The sequence below is a fragment of the Petromyzon marinus genome, chromosome 5, assembly GCF_048934315.1.
Source record: "Petromyzon marinus isolate PM22_M1 ecotype Great Lakes invasive population chromosome 5, UKy_Petmar_22M1.pri1.0, whole genome shotgun sequence".
Classification (NCBI taxonomy): Eukaryota; Metazoa; Chordata; class Hyperoartia; order Petromyzontiformes; family Petromyzontidae; genus Petromyzon; species Petromyzon marinus.
Window position 1 is genome coordinate 8,296,613 of NC_133671.1, and position 15,425 is coordinate 8,312,037.

At 45.7% G+C, this 15,425-nt stretch overlaps 1 protein-coding gene across 22 annotated transcripts in view; it reads right to left on the reverse strand.

Annotated features, from left to right (window-relative positions):
- Positions 1 to 1,478: 1,478 nt before the first annotated feature.
- The window catches only part of LOC116938997 (far upstream element-binding protein 1-like), a 67,261-nt gene continuing 53,314 nt past the window's right edge, over positions 1,479 to 15,425 (reverse strand). For 19 of the 22 annotated variants that reach the window (XM_032946826.2, XM_032946824.2, XM_032946820.2 and 16 more), the window contains 7 exons: positions 15,073 to 15,155; positions 14,098 to 14,231; positions 12,878 to 12,973; positions 12,283 to 12,360; positions 11,517 to 11,585; positions 9,167 to 9,357; positions 1,479 to 6,791 (listed from right to left, as the gene is read on the reverse strand). In XM_032946826.2, coding sequence (XP_032802717.1) covers positions 6,783 to 6,791; positions 9,167 to 9,357; positions 11,517 to 11,585; positions 12,283 to 12,360; positions 12,878 to 12,973; positions 14,098 to 14,231; positions 15,073 to 15,155 — 660 coding nt within the window. In that variant the 3' untranslated portion in view covers positions 1,479 to 6,782. The remainder of the gene's footprint in view (positions 6,792 to 9,166; positions 9,358 to 11,516; positions 11,586 to 12,282; positions 12,361 to 12,877; positions 12,974 to 14,097; positions 14,232 to 15,072; positions 15,156 to 15,425) is intronic. The other 3 variants (XM_032946814.2, XM_032946811.2, XM_032946821.2) reach the window with 3 other exon arrangements.

Consider the following 15,425-nt stretch of genomic DNA (forward strand, 5'->3'; position numbering starts at 1 on the left):
GCTCCTTCTAGCGGAGGTCTTTAACGCCAGCTGTGGGGAAGCTATTGTGGGGCTGCGCCTTTACCTTCACTTAACGTCGTTATGCAATAACCGCAAATGGATTTTTTTTTCCTCTCTCGCAGCTTTGCTAAAAATTCAAAGCGCTAGAGTTACACTGCAAACCCGTGGAATCTGACTTGTGGTAAAGATGTGATCGTGTCCATTACGAACAATGGGAGCCATTTACCCAGGCATCGATGCGCTTTGGGTATTTCACCGACGCGTCGGCTTGACCAAAAGGAATCTCCATGCGCACGTTGAGCAATACGGTCACGGCTAAACCACCACTGGCGCGCGCTTCTGAGCCAGAGGTGAGAATTCCACATTCCCATGGCTGGCCAGTCTATAGGACAACCCACTGCTGACTTTCGTGCGGCTGTAAGCCAATTTTTCAGGAGCAAAAACCAAATATGAAAAATTAATTTTTCAGTTGAGTGGTGTTTGGGAAAAAAAATATTTTCATAAAAACGTACGCGTCAACCAAGTTAAATTAGCCATCAAAATTAACGCATATACAATGCAGTTCAACTCGCCATTAAAATTAACGCATATACAATTGAGTTAAACTCGCCATCAAAATTAGCGCATATACAATGGCGTTCAACTAGCCATCAAAATTAACGCATATACAATGGAGTTCAACTATTATCAACACGGATTTGTAAAAATCAAAAGGTGCACAATGGGCCGTGTATTTTTTTTTATGTACACTGCCTCTGAGGTTATCATCCTTAGGTGATGTTAATTTTACTTTACTGCCATATTAATTACCCAATGTACCAGACAAATAAAAAAATGTTTCTACACTGTAATTTTCACCCACACTCGTGTTTCCTGACGATTAAATATTCTATTTACCCACAAAAGCCACACCCATTGGACCAAAAAAACCCCCACACATTTGGCAACAACGCAATTTCTGCCAAAATTTTAAAGGATATACTAAGATTTAGAAAGGGCTTGCACTTAGACTTTTGATCAAATGATTGTATGCAGTACAATAGAGACATGCAATCGATAAACCAACTGTCACCGCACATTAACGCTGCATATACGTTCCTGATAATCAGTGGCATTAACATAAAAACAAGGTTGCCCTTGTTAATATAAAAAAACACCAGGGTGTGTTGTATTCTCAAGGGCCCACTGGCTAATGGATTAGATGCATTTAATTTGATTACTGTTGATAGAGCACTTGATTCTGACAGGATTGTTCAAATATTGGTTGGTAGTCGAACCAGCCCCTCGTGTTTTTATGGGTTAATACAATGAATGACTTGTGGGAAATACAGTTGCCAGTCTACGGAGGGAAATCCACACCACAGAAATGTGGAATTTCCACCAAAAGGGAGATGGAGAGCATATGCTCATTTGCACAAGGAATAACACTGAATTAGAATGTGGGGCGTTTAATTGCCACAAAACCATGCGGAGCAGTGTTTTCAACATGTTTCCCAAATCAATTTATTAAGTATAAAACATGGGCACAGTAAAATGACACAGACAGCTTGTTTCTCATTCGGTACATGCTACAACGTTAGGACGCAGGGCAGAGGGACAAGGGGGAGGGTGGTGGTGGGAATTCGGGAGAAGAGAGCAAGAGGGTGGTGCCGAATGCTATAAACGGCACACGCATTAACAAAAAGAGAGAGAAAAACTAAACAATCCTGAACGAAGCTGTACAGTTCAGACCCCCATATCGCTTGTACAAAAAACGACATCTACCGTTCGACTGAACTGTAGTGTAAAGTTAAAAAAATGATTCACTTCACACGAGAGAGAAATAATAACAATATTAATAATAAACCAAAACGATGTACGTGAAATTATTTATTTTCCTTGGAATTGGCTGGAAAAAAAAACACACAAAAACTTGTTTTTATATCATTTAGCATTAATACCATCGCCATCAACGTATGAAAAAAAATAAACCCACATTATATTAACGAACATCGCCCCCCCCCACCGACCCCGCCCCCGTTAACCATTCACCGCACAGGTCTGCAGCACAAAGCGCCTCGTCCTTCCCAAGCAACCTGGGGGGGAGGGGGGCAGCCTTGGGGCTGGCGACAGGGGCCTTCGCGCTCTTAAAACCACCCAAATCCTTGACCATTCTCCCACATCCTGGGAGAGATGCACGCGCCAGCAAGTATGGATGTGCAAAATAAATCCGAGGCGATGAAGGGAGGAGGGGGGAGGGGGAGAGAGGGGGGGGGCTTAAAATGGTTTACTAAAGAAATAAATTGGATTTAAAAAAAAAAATCTATTTTTTTTTTAGATTTTTCTAACAATCCGTAGAAACTTTGGAAGTAATGTTCGTTTTTCAAATAATTCGCTCTAAAAATTACAATGTTTCGCATTACGTGTTTCATAATTGTGCCCATTATGAGCAACTTGAGATGTGGTTATATACTCGTGTAATCTTAGACATTACATCAATCAAATCCGCGACCACATTCAACGCGCCAAGATAACCATGAGACGATAATCGCTCTATCAGCACCGGGGGGAACGATAAAAAAGACCCATGCAAACAAAGCTCATTCACCAGAGAAACAAAAATTAACCCTTCACCCCCCCCCCCCCCCCACAATGAAGCTTACACCAGTTTGTCACAACAACAAAACGTTGGCTCATTAAGAATTAATGAGGCGAGAGATACAATGTTATGTGGGGGGTCAGATTCCGCAGGTGTCTAGGACTGGGCACACCCACGCTACTCTTCATAAGCGCAAATGCACACTTCAGGGCCGAGCGATGCAAAGAAATCCTCCAGCGTACCGCAATCCCCATCATTTTACTGCCGGAGGCCATCATTCCCGGACGCCACCGATATTCCACAGGTGCCCGCTCCCAAACTCTGCGCACTGCCAAAACCCGCGGCCGTGACGGCGAAGACGCGTCTGCCTTTCGACACCTCGTCTTACCCCGTCAAGGGCATTCCCCCCCACCCCCCCGCCCCCCCAAATAGATGTGGAATCTCTGCCCAGGAATGAGGGTGTCGAGATGCTCTTTCTCCGAGGCCCTCTCTCCTGCCGAGTTGGTTCGACACATCAGCATTATTTTCGCTTGCGGAAAGATACCGTAGAATGCGCGTGCAAATTTTGGGTTGATTTACGATTGCTTTTTAAAATCAGACCTACGAGGGGAGGTGGGGAGGGGGGGCTTGTTACGAAAAGTTAAATTAGTTTTGTACAAATTCTATATGTTCCAATCGAGAAATGTGGCCTGTAAAAACAAGAATCAATAACCCGTTATACTTTTAAATCAGGTTAAAATTGTCCATTGATACGCGACTGGTGTGTACTTTCCAGCCTCTCAACGACAGGAATTACCTCCTTGGCTGCAACAGAAACACTCCCCCCTGCAACTGGCTCATCGGTGCAAAGGCCGACTAGCAGGTCACCAAACAACCATATAAACCCCTACGCCAAACCGAGGCGACAAATGCCAACGCGGAAATTGCTCGGTGGAAGGAATCGCAGCCGCCTCGGCCACATTGACGGTGCTGCTAATTGCACTTACTAAACAGGTCAAATGGGTTCAACGAACAAGGATGTCTCTCTCGTCGCCTGATGCCGTTTCAAATAATCTACGACAGACGACAAATCGCTCAGCCCTAAAAAAAGCAACGTCGTTTCATTTTGAAGTATTTTTTTTTTGCCCCAGCCTCAAAACTCGCAAACAGACCAAACGGAAACGAACAGAAAACAGCGACGGAATTTTTGGCATCAGGCGCACCGTAGATTGTGACAAAATGGTCTCCCCCCCCCCCCTCCGATATTCAACGACGATGCCAAATTGGCAACAACCCCAGTGCTGCAAAGAGACTATTGCTAATTCACGTACGCTTTCGCATCGTCGATCAGTAGTAGAGCGAAAACCTTTCGCGGGTGACTTGGGGGGGGGGGGGGGGGGAGTCATGCAACATTCAACAACGGGGTCCGGAGGGAGTCTCAAATTTTCGCCGTTGAGGTCACGCTGCCGGCGCGCAGCTCTGCTCAAAAGTTGGGAGAGCGAGCTCTCAAGCTGATAGCCAACACCGCCAAGTCTCCATTAGATTGAGAATGCTGCCAACGCAAGGCTGGTTGGGGGGAGGGGCGAACGCAACGTTATCAAAAATACAATTAAATTGACGCTTCGAAATGATCAATCGAAATGTACATTAATCAATAGCGTGGCCAACGGGCTGTTATCAGGACTGGCAAGTAGGAAGGAGACTGAGAGAGGGAATGGGGGGGGGGGTTTGTGGGCGTAGAGGCAGTTGTGTAAAGCACATGTAGCTTTCGCATCACACAGCGTAAAAGCTCTCGCCACAGCTTAGCTCTTACACAGCTGAGGCCGACGCAATGTGAACGTAAAACATATATAGCATGTATACTGTATGAAAGCAAAACAGCTGACGTTTCAAGACCCAAAGAAAATCGTTGAAAAAATCATGGGAGGTTTTTTTTACTTTGGTAGCGAGAGGAGGAAACGAAAGCACTTGCGCGATTTTGGTTCACAGACGGGCGGAGGATTTCAAAACAGGCGCCTCGTCCCCTGCTGGAACGAGCGCGGGCCGGCGCTCATCTTCAAACAGCCGCTCTGGGAATTGCGCCACCCTGCGGCCTATCCACGGTACAAACACCATAATGTAACAAACCCTGAATATTTAATGGGGCCCGAGTCTACCCAGCCACTGGGATTTAACGTCTGAAAACCTCGCGGCTCCCGAGTTAAAGGCTCTAACCGCGGCAACCACCACATTGTGCATTTTGCCTGCGACCTCCCCTCTCCCACAACGATCCACTTCCTTCTCCCATGTTTTTTTCAGAAACACAAATCTCGCAACACATTACGGACGACCTGCAGAGCATACACACACACACACAAAACGTGTGCACATGCTACGTTTTAAAATAAAAACAGCAAAAATACCACATTACGCGTTTTACATAGTTCTGTTGAATCGTGGGGCCGACCAAATATTTCCGATACGACACTTAAACGACTTGTCCAATGTCCAAAGCTTTCAAGTGGAACACAAGCGAAAAAACACGATACTGGCAAAACGAGATAATTTTTTTGTCATATAAAGAGACGCGCCAAAAAGTCTTGTCGCGTCTCGACTCCAGACGGACGCATCACATTTGTTTTACGCAATAATTGAAATACAGTGGTACACACACTCCTTTTTTAATATGTCCTTGGAATTTTCTCTCGCTCATTTAAAAACCGCCATCGCGGCACACAGCGTGACATTTTAAAAGAATCAAAAAATCCAAAAACAGTTGTAGGCGTCAATGTTCAGCAACAAGAGGAACTGAAGAGGGGGGTGGCGGTCGATCGAACAAAATACATAAAGCGTGTTTCCCCCTATATAAAAGGCCTGCAGAAAAATGAAACGGCACAGCACAAAGTTTTCCTCGTCACCAACTATATATATGTTTCTTTCGTGTCATTTTTAGCACAGCCCTAATCCCGTGGGCGGTTAAGACCGACGCTGGACTTGGGGGGGGGGGGGGGGGGAAATCGTTCGTAGTAGAGAGGGGAGAGACGAGTAGCGGCACTACTCTGAAGTACAAAACGCTGGATATGTGTGAAAGTTACACCTCTCATCCCAGGGCTTCGCTGTCAAACCTTTGTCGAACGGAACAACACAACAAAATCTCCCTGCCACGTAGAAACGTCCACCCATGCCACTTAGACACACAGCGGTATCACCACCAAACACAGCGCGCCAACCCATTTCACCTACAATTAGGGCGACAACGATCAAAAGAAACATATGGCCAAAAACGCCAACTTTCTTTTAAGCATCGTTTTTTTTTTCTCCTGTTTATGTCGGAAGCTATTAAAAATGTTTCAACCGAGTCGTATGTGTACACGTTTTCTGTTACTTCATTTCGGCAACTACCAAAGTAGATCCATTCCACCCCCCCCCCCCCCAACTGAAAATAAAAACACGAGAAATAATTAACACATCACCACCACGTTGTTAAAAATAAGTTAGTCCTGCTGCGTATTATTTCATATGACCTGACGTGAAACTCGAAGTGTGGAACGCACACACGTCTTGGCGCTCTCAAAAGCGGTCCCCCCGCCCCTCCCAAACCAAAACCCAAAAAAGCCTCAAGTCGCCGTTACACAATTTCTAACACATAGAAAATATATACTCGTTTTGTAGTCCAACAAAAGGGGAAGAGGGAGGTGCAGCAGGGTTAACAGGTGAATCACAAACCACCGCGCAGTGTCTGTGTGCGGGTGTGCGCGCGTGCGTTGCGAGGCCTGTGCCAGATTACGGATTAGTTTACTGTCCCCATCGTCTACCGGACTTCTTGGTTCGTTTTTTTTTCTTGAGGTTTTTTTTTCTTCCAAAAATACCAACAACAAAAAAAACCCAACAACACAAACACACAATGCGAATAATAACACGCACGTGAGATAAAAACAAACGGAAAGGAGGGGAAAAAAAATCATTAGTCAATCATTCTATAAATTGAACAAACAAAGAAATTACCATCACAATAAAATACCACTTGGTTTTATCATTACATTAGACACAAACAAAATAACCAATGCGTTTAACATTATTATCGTCATCATGAAAAATGAAACGAGATAGCAGAAAAAAAATCGTATTATTATTTTTTAACAAGAGTTCAATACACACAATCGCGCTAAACGCTGAGGGTGGGGGGGGGGGGGGTGGCTGGGTGGGCTGGCGGGATGGGCAACAGCACCTCACGGCTTGAGCTTCCTCAGTGGCCCTGTGGGGGTGGGATACAGCAGAGATTGGGGGGGGGGGCACAGCAGCCATGAGTAAAATACGACTCGCCAGAAAACATTCTACATGCAGGCGTTCATAAGCCACAATATAATTCACGATTATGAATCCTCGCAGTGATAGGGGCTTTTGGCTGGCCATTGAACAAAGATGGTCACTGCATCGCGGTGCTTTCTGATGCACTTCTGCGGCAGTCTGGAACGCTCTTCCTTCCGATATTAGGAAACCGCTGGAGCGGTGCACTTTTAAATTCTCGATTGCAAACTCATTTATTAAAAACTGCTTTTTGTGTTTAGTTTGTTGTCCTTCCGCCCGCACCTCTCCGATTCACACAGTTGGTTACGTATGGTGCAAAAGACATTCAAGATATACATTAGGTTTATAGGTTTATTTTTGCAGAGGTATAAAACCCATTGGGGTAATAGATGCTCATTTTCAATGGAGACTTGCTACACCATAGAAATCTGGTCACCGGAGCAAAAAAAACAGTAACAAAACAATCCACAAACTGATTTAAATCTTTCGTGACTGCAGAGATTCATATTCTTGGTTTTTTCAGTAAAGTCACATAGAAGGGAACCAATAAAATAATAAAAAAATATAAAACATCTGAATAACTGCCAAATCGCTCTCCGTGGTGCTAACGTTAAAAAAACACGCCACTTTTTTCAAATTTTCTTGCTGTGGTTTTCACACCTGATGATGATTGCTTGTGTTGCAGTCGAAACGTCGTGGGAATTTTATTGTTTTATGTTTTTAATTATTTTATTGTTTCCTTTCTACGTGACTACCGAAAGAACCAAGAATATGAATTCACAAACTGTAATCTCTAGCAAAATGTAGAATAAAAACTGCCAACATTCGCTTTTCAACACTTCAGTTTGTGCCGATAAACCAAATCATTCGGCATATTTGCCCCCACGTGGATACTGGAGGGTAAGTAAAACAAATGTAACATGATACCCTACACAGTGATCTAACCCAATACAAATTATGAACCGCAAACAAAAGGCGGCTCTTTTTTTCCTCAATGCTCCATCAGCACCCGCATTTGTCTTATTCTCCACTGAAGCTGATGTTGCCACTGCAAAACTCCTGATTCAGTAAATAAGTGAATGTGACGAGCACAGAACCTCGTGGGGCGATCGAGCTGTGAATATACACCCCTGCCGAGGACTTCCACCACCCCGTTGCCACCAAATTATTCACGATTAATAATGTAACAAATCCTGGTGTAAAGAGTATGGAAAATTAACTCCCTTGGCGAATCAAGAGGAGGAATGCGTGTCGACAAGAACAAAAATAAGGTAAAAAGTTTTCCATGCACACACTTTTATTTGCACTCAAAAGTAGAAAATACATTTTGACCCCCAAATTAATTAAATTTTACGTGCTCAATGAAAGTGGGTGGCTTGCATAAAGAAACTTAAACATTGAAGGAACGCCGCCCACTTTCATTGAGCACGTAAAATTTGACTAATTCCAGGGTCAAATTAATGCATTTTTAATTTCTGAATGCAAATAAAAGTGCGTGCATTCAAACGCTTGGTTTGCACCAATTTTATTTTGTACTTGTTGCTCTCGCGCCAAGCACAGTGGCCGCTCCAGCGCCATGACGAGCAGCGATATAAGCACTCCTTTTTATTGGTCATGGGCTGGCCAGCAACAGCCGCTTTGATTGGACAAGACGTTGGCCACCGCAGGTGGGCGCGACTATTTGCGATTTCCGGGGGGGGGTTCAAATGTACGATTATTAATTATTAGAATTAAGTCCAAAACACGAATATCCCCATGATGAAATCTTGAATTGTCAAGCGAGGTGAGTCTGTAGAAAATTTCAGCTCGTTAGACTTCATAGATCCGAAGATATGAAGCGTCAAAGAATGTAAACAGACAGCACGGCAAGTTCAATAGAAGTGTGTAATTACTTCGGCGCGATTAAGGAGAAACTAACAGCGATTCAGGGGGGGCTTGATCCAATCAATAAATGTTAGTTATTTTCCCCACTCTATGCCCATATACAACCTCCAGTGGTAAGAAACACACGTGAAATGGTAAAGAATAAATTCTTACAATTTGATTCACAAACTTAAGAATCAATATTGACGAATCATGGATAAATGCAGCAGTGGAAGACATGTAGGTCAATGTTTATAAACTCCAGGCTATGTCCCCCCACCCACCATGATCCACTGTTTCTTAGTTATCAATCTTATTCATATGCAAAGCACACACCTGAAAGTTGGTATTCTAAGAAAAACAACGTTCCGTGGGGGGTGGGGCGGGTGAGTGAGTAGCAGTGTTTGACACCCACCACTGGTGTAGGCGACAATGACGGAGGGGGAAAGGTGGCTTTACCTGCGGCGCGTTGGGGTTGCCCTGAGCCCCACCGGGAGCGTAGTACGCCTGCTGGCTCTGCTGCCGGTAGTACTCGGCCCAGGCGGCACTGTAGTCCGGCTGGCCCCCCTGCTGCCCTGGCTGCCCCTGCTGCTGCTGCTGCTGCTGCGACCCAGGGGCCGCACCACCGCTGCCTTGTCCCTGGGCTTCGGCTGGAAGCAGAGGGGAGTGGGTGATAAACAGCATGCGGAAGATTCGTAAATCGCATCGGAATGGACCCCCCCCAGAGTGGATTCCGTGACCCGCCATGTACAACAGCCATGTGCCTCTGCGTGTTTTGTGCATTTTTCCCCCCTAATTAGACCACTACGGAGGTTTTTGCAACTGTGAGTTTGTACGTGTTGAAACGCTCCTGCAAAACTGCTCCCGAGCAGGTGGAGCGAAAACATAGGACATCGCGCCAACCAACACGGTACAACCAAAAACCAAAAAAGAAACATCCGTCGGGGAGAGAGATTTTTCCTCATGGTATTTTAACTGCGGTTATCAGCATCCTGTTGCAGGACGTTTCCACCCCGGGGCTCTCGCCGAGGGCGCCGCATCACCCGAGTTAAGGCATCTGTAAGGCGTCATCAACGATCTGCTTTAAAAAAAATCTAGATTGAAAACTAAAGTTCTATAGAACTGCTTTGTGCGTTTTAGTTTGTCCTTCCCCCGCAACCGCCGATGAGCACGGTTGGCTACGTACTGTGCGAAAAAAGTTCAACATGCAAACATAATCCACGCAGTGTAGGTGATGGTGTCATGTGGCATGCAAGTGACCTCTAATCCACACTCACTAAGGTCTGACTTTCCATGCTTTTAGGTATTTGTCATTGACATTGAAACCAAGAATATTGTCAAATAAAAGATAGCACAAAATTCACCATGATTTTTTCATGCAGTCTCTGTGGCAACTAGGCCAAGACCACCGAATCGTTACGCCTGAAAAGCTGGTTTATTCGCTGTCCGGTGACCGGACTCAAACCCAGGTTCTCAGCGGTGAAGGCTCAGTGCCCAGACACGAGCCATCTGAGACACCCATCCCCGCCCTACCTGCGTCGCATAGCGCTTTCAGATCGCGCTTCTGCAGCCGTCTGGAACGCTCTTCCTTCCGACATTAGGAAGCCACTGGAGCTATGCACTTTTAAATAATCTAGATTGACGAACTCATTTCTTTAGAACCGCTTTTTCTGATTAGTTTCTTGTCAACCCCACACGGTTGGCTACGTACGGTGTGAAAGGTGTTCTACTTACATACATTTTGGTGAATGCGAGATGTCTTAGAACAGAGAGGTGAATCACCCACAAATGTGTCACAAGGTACCCTTGGTTAAATGTATATCCCAAACCACAAATTAACTCTCGTCTCGTAGACATATACCTAGGCCGTGTGCTATTTATTATTAGGCTTGTTATTGCAGAGAAGCCCGAGTCAAACGACTCATTGCAGGAGGGTCCTGCCATGTTTTTGCCGGACAGGGCGATGATTACTACGCGCATTCCAGGTTAGTAATTTGCGGGTAATTTTTCAACTTTAGATCGTGATGCAGGAGCACACAACCTACACCGTGGGATCTTTTAATTCCGCTGTGAAGCAGACGGTTCCGTTCGCATTATCGCGGTTAATTCACCCGCAGCATTAACCAGGGCAGCTGCTGGATTAGAAATGTGAGCCTATACAACAGCGGCGAACGCGCTACCGTGAGGGCAAGCTCAAAGCTGCCTCCTGTTCCAGGCTGTCCTAACACATCTTTGCATTTTTATTGAGATATTAGGACATTATAATTGGTCAGACATGCCAACATAGCACACTCAATCAAATCAATGATTGATGTGTTAAAAGCGTATGCAGGTGACGCCTTTTTTGTGCCGTGACAAACACACGTATTCATGAATGTAATATACGATGTGTCATTAACGAAGCTTCGTTAATGACAACTTGTGTCAGATCGCCCAGCTATACTGGAGGACAGTAAAGTAACTAACTGCTAACCTTCATATCCAAGACACAAGCATTTGTCTTGTCAATATAGTTTGGAGCACTGCTTGTAATCAGGGCATTTGGGGAAATGGTCTTTGTGTTAATTACCTAAACAAATACGCACAGGCAAACGTTGATGCCAAGTAAATTTCTAAGGTACCAAGATAGTCTTATTCATAATCAAGTGGAAGGCCCTGAAGATTTGATGCCCCCTTTTCACAACTGCTTATTTAACTACTGTATACCCAGGTATAGAGAAACATGCCTCCTTGGAACATACTGTCAAGTCCTATCTATATATAAATGCCCTATTGCTCACAAATAACAAAAACGCTTGCCATAGCTTACCCTGCTTTTTATAGTATTCCTCCCAAGCCTTGCTGTAATCAGGCTGCTGGCTGCTTGGATTCTGCTGACCTGCAATGGTGATCATGCACGCACGCACACGCACTAACAGTGATTCACCGCTAAAGCAGTTGTAACAGCATCATCATCGCACACGTAACCAGGGGGTTCACGTTAACTAGGTTAACGTCCCCTTGAAGGTAACGGAGGATTCTGAATACGGCAGAATGGATGAGCTTAAACCGCAAAGCAGCCGATCTGTTAGGTTGGGAAGAACTGGGGGCAAAAGGTGAAGGGAGTTCAAAACCAGAACTGCCAACACTGTGCCCCGATGACCTCATTGTTAGACCAGTCATGGGAGATGGATGGAATAGTCACAGGACAACACACACCTGCCTAAGACTCCTGCACGTGTTCACTTTGGAATGGGATTGTTCGCATGGAGCTGTCACATGCCAATCAATCTTTGACTTTACAAAATAGTGAGGGGATAAGGGAATGGGGGTCTGTACTGAGACGCGTGGGTACGATTTGGCAACCACTGGCGACATGCCTGCAACAGTGTTGCAGTCTCAGCAGGTGACACTCATCTTAAAGACCCCGGAATGATGATGCGATTTCGTCAAACCCCGACTGGGATTTTAACTCATTTAGTTATAAAATGGCAGCTTACTAGCCAATCAACTGCACTACATTCTGAACATTATTTCTACCCTACATACATAAACACACACACACACACAAGGTAACCCAAGAGGAGTCGTCGTACCAATTTTCTTGTAGTACTCTTCCCATGCCTTGGTGTAATCAGGCTGTCCGTTCTGCCCGCCTGCTGGCTGGCTCGGATCTGCCGTTACACAAACACAGAGGTCAAACCTTGACGGGAACCAGATGCAGTGATCAGTTGGCGTGCATGGCGAAGAATGAAGCGCGGGTCTCACCAGTATTACAGAGCAGGAGTAGCTGAAGGTACCAATGATGATGCATTGTTTGCAATGCACCGGCTGATGCATGCACGTACAGAGACTTACAAACAATGCCCTGCCATATGGTTTAAGTGCTGCAGTGGAAGTGTGGAGACGTCCATCCTGTGGTGTGAAAAGGTGTCCCCTACAACTGGTGAACATAAAGGGAGATGTACCCGTGCCTGTCGTGTGTATACAGAGGTGAACTCTACACATTGTGTGTGTGTGTGCAGGAAATGCCACTAAACTGTCGCGCGTGTGTAGGTAAGTGTACCTACACCCTTCTCTTGTGTGTGTACACATGGAAGCATACCTACACCCTTGTTGTGTGTGTGCACAGGGAGGTGTACCCGCACCTGCTGTGTGTGCACGTGCGTGCGTACAGGGAGACTCTCTCACCTGCTGTGTGCGCGGGGTTGTGTTGCGTGGGCTGCTGTCCGTAATACTGGGCGTAGTATGCAGCCCAGGCGGCAGAGTTGGGGTCTCCTGACTTACCTATGCGTGTACACACACAGATATTATTATCGTGACTAATTCGATAAGGAAACATGGCAGATTCCAATCCACCGCTGGGTGAAGGCTTCCCCCATCTCGTGTCAGTTATGGAGGATGTTAGCCCATAACACCACGCTGCTCGATGTGGGTTGGTTAAGAGTATGACCAGAGTGTATTATTGGTGGTAAAAACTAAAGTTTATGCACAGTCCATTCAGCTTGTGAAGAGAAGGTTTCTAAGTTATTGCGCATTTGAATTTGTGCCTGAACGTCTCTTGGAATGGTAACTTATTTGCTCAAATTAAGCCAATAGAATTTTTTTCATTCGAAACTTACGAAGCAGGATGCCCGTATTGAAGTACAAAGGTGGTAATTTGACCAATTAATACAAATAAGAGTGTATAATTCTAAAAACGTTTGTATAACTTTGCAGGCATGTCGTACGTATGGCAAGTCCTCACGAAATGCGTTTTTGCTGTTAACGGCGGTCCTTCGATTTGGAAAAAACTTGTAGCAGAACACGGAATGCGCAGCCGTTATGAAGCGGTTTCTGAGCTAAAGTAGCTCGACAACGAACTACTTTCTTGAGCTGCGCAGCTGAGCAGTACGATACAGTACGCGGATTTATACAGTACGCAGCGTAACCTCATCTCACTTCTTTGTCCTGCCATGGGATGACTGCAGGTTGATTTTCAAGTTAAAATGTGATTCAGTAATGCCACGCTTCACGTAATTTTCGGTTTATGTAGCACTTTTCAGGCACGCATCTACCATTTTAAACGAGGGATTACTGTACAACCTATAGCGAATCACAAACCAGATTCTTGAGCACAGCAGAGGCATGCATACCTTATTACCAATAGACGTCTCAAGGCCACATTTCCAGTGATTTTAGAATGCAATAATGGCACACTTTACAGAAGTTGTAAAACTTCCGTTCTCTTTAACAAAGCTCATGCAGACGGGGCACACGAGTCTAACGGCTGTTAAAAAGTATCTTGTGGTTGAGTCTTCACTTAAGTGAATACCTGGTTGTTGCTGGTTTAGTACCACAGCATTATTCCCCAGCATATCTAAACACCAGTGTGTGGTGGCATGTATCCTCGCTCATGCAGCACTACTCACTGGGGTCTTGCGCAGCAGGGTTCTGCTGTGGCTGCTGCTGCTGCTGCTGTTGTTGCTGCTGCTGCCCCTGTGCCCAGGGTTGGTATCCACCGGGCCACCCACCCGCCTGGGGAGCGAAGGCCTGCCCGGGTCCACTGCAGCATGGAGGGGGATGGGGGGGGGGTAGTTAAGGACGCATGCACTAGTTAAGATCTGGTATCCACACACCAGGGCTGCAACAAAGCATTCCTCGTGCATTCAACAACACTCGGCTGTAATAGTTCACAGGCCTTTGTCAATCTACTGCTGGATGACGCTGACCCCCACTGTGCTGCTATAAATTTCCACATGAGCCACTTCGTTGAGCTATCATTTGTGTTAAGGTCGCATCTGAAGAGCTATATAGAGCTCAGTGGGCCTTACCTTGTAAAATAAAAAAGTTTAGTTTAAATTTATATGAAGTCACAGGTTTGTTTGACCATACTTCACCACTCTGGTGAGTGTTGGATCCCCCCAACGATCTTAGCTGTGGCCGGGAATCGAACTTAGATCGCCGGGTTCATATCTCAATACAGTAACCCTACGCTTCACCCAACACTCAGCTTTACACCAACGCTTATCAGTCGCTAGCAAGATATGTCTGCAATTAGATGGTGCAGTGATTAGGACATGCAAATCACAATAGGAATTTTGGGAGTTCAAATACCGGTCAGAGGTTGACTTTACCCATCATCCTTGATAAAATAAGAAACGCACGGTGTGTAGGAAGTTAAGCGTTCATCCTCTTACAGAGATTGTCTCAAATCCCAGTGAAGTTAGATGTCCACCACCAGCTCACTGGAGCAGCCAAGTGTGATGGCATACCTTGATGTTTTACCACTAAAAGCAAGAGCAGATATGGGAATGGATGCATACAAAAACCGGCTCAGTGGTCGGTGGTCTGCCTGCTAGTGCCCAGCCACCAACCACGACGGTAGCAGAATGAACGTCACTTACTTTTGGTGAGGAGGGCCTGGGGGTCCCTGGCCATAGGGACCCTGTCCGAAAGCGGCAGGTGGTCCCCCGAAAGCAGAAGGTCCCTGGGTGACACGAGAGCATCAGGGCAGGTGAGAAGAGGGGCATTGGACGAGCAGACGGGAAGCGCACAACCATCGCCCCCCAAAGTTAAGTCGGCTACAACTCCGCACACACCTGTTAAACTAGGGCCTCCACATTTGTTGAGAGAATTAACAATGACACCGTGCAAGAGTGCCATCAGTCAAGGCACGAGGGCAAAAATAATATTCACTGGAACTCTTTAGTTCACAGAAATTTAACATGGTCATGAGGGCAAAGGCCCTGGCGGAGAC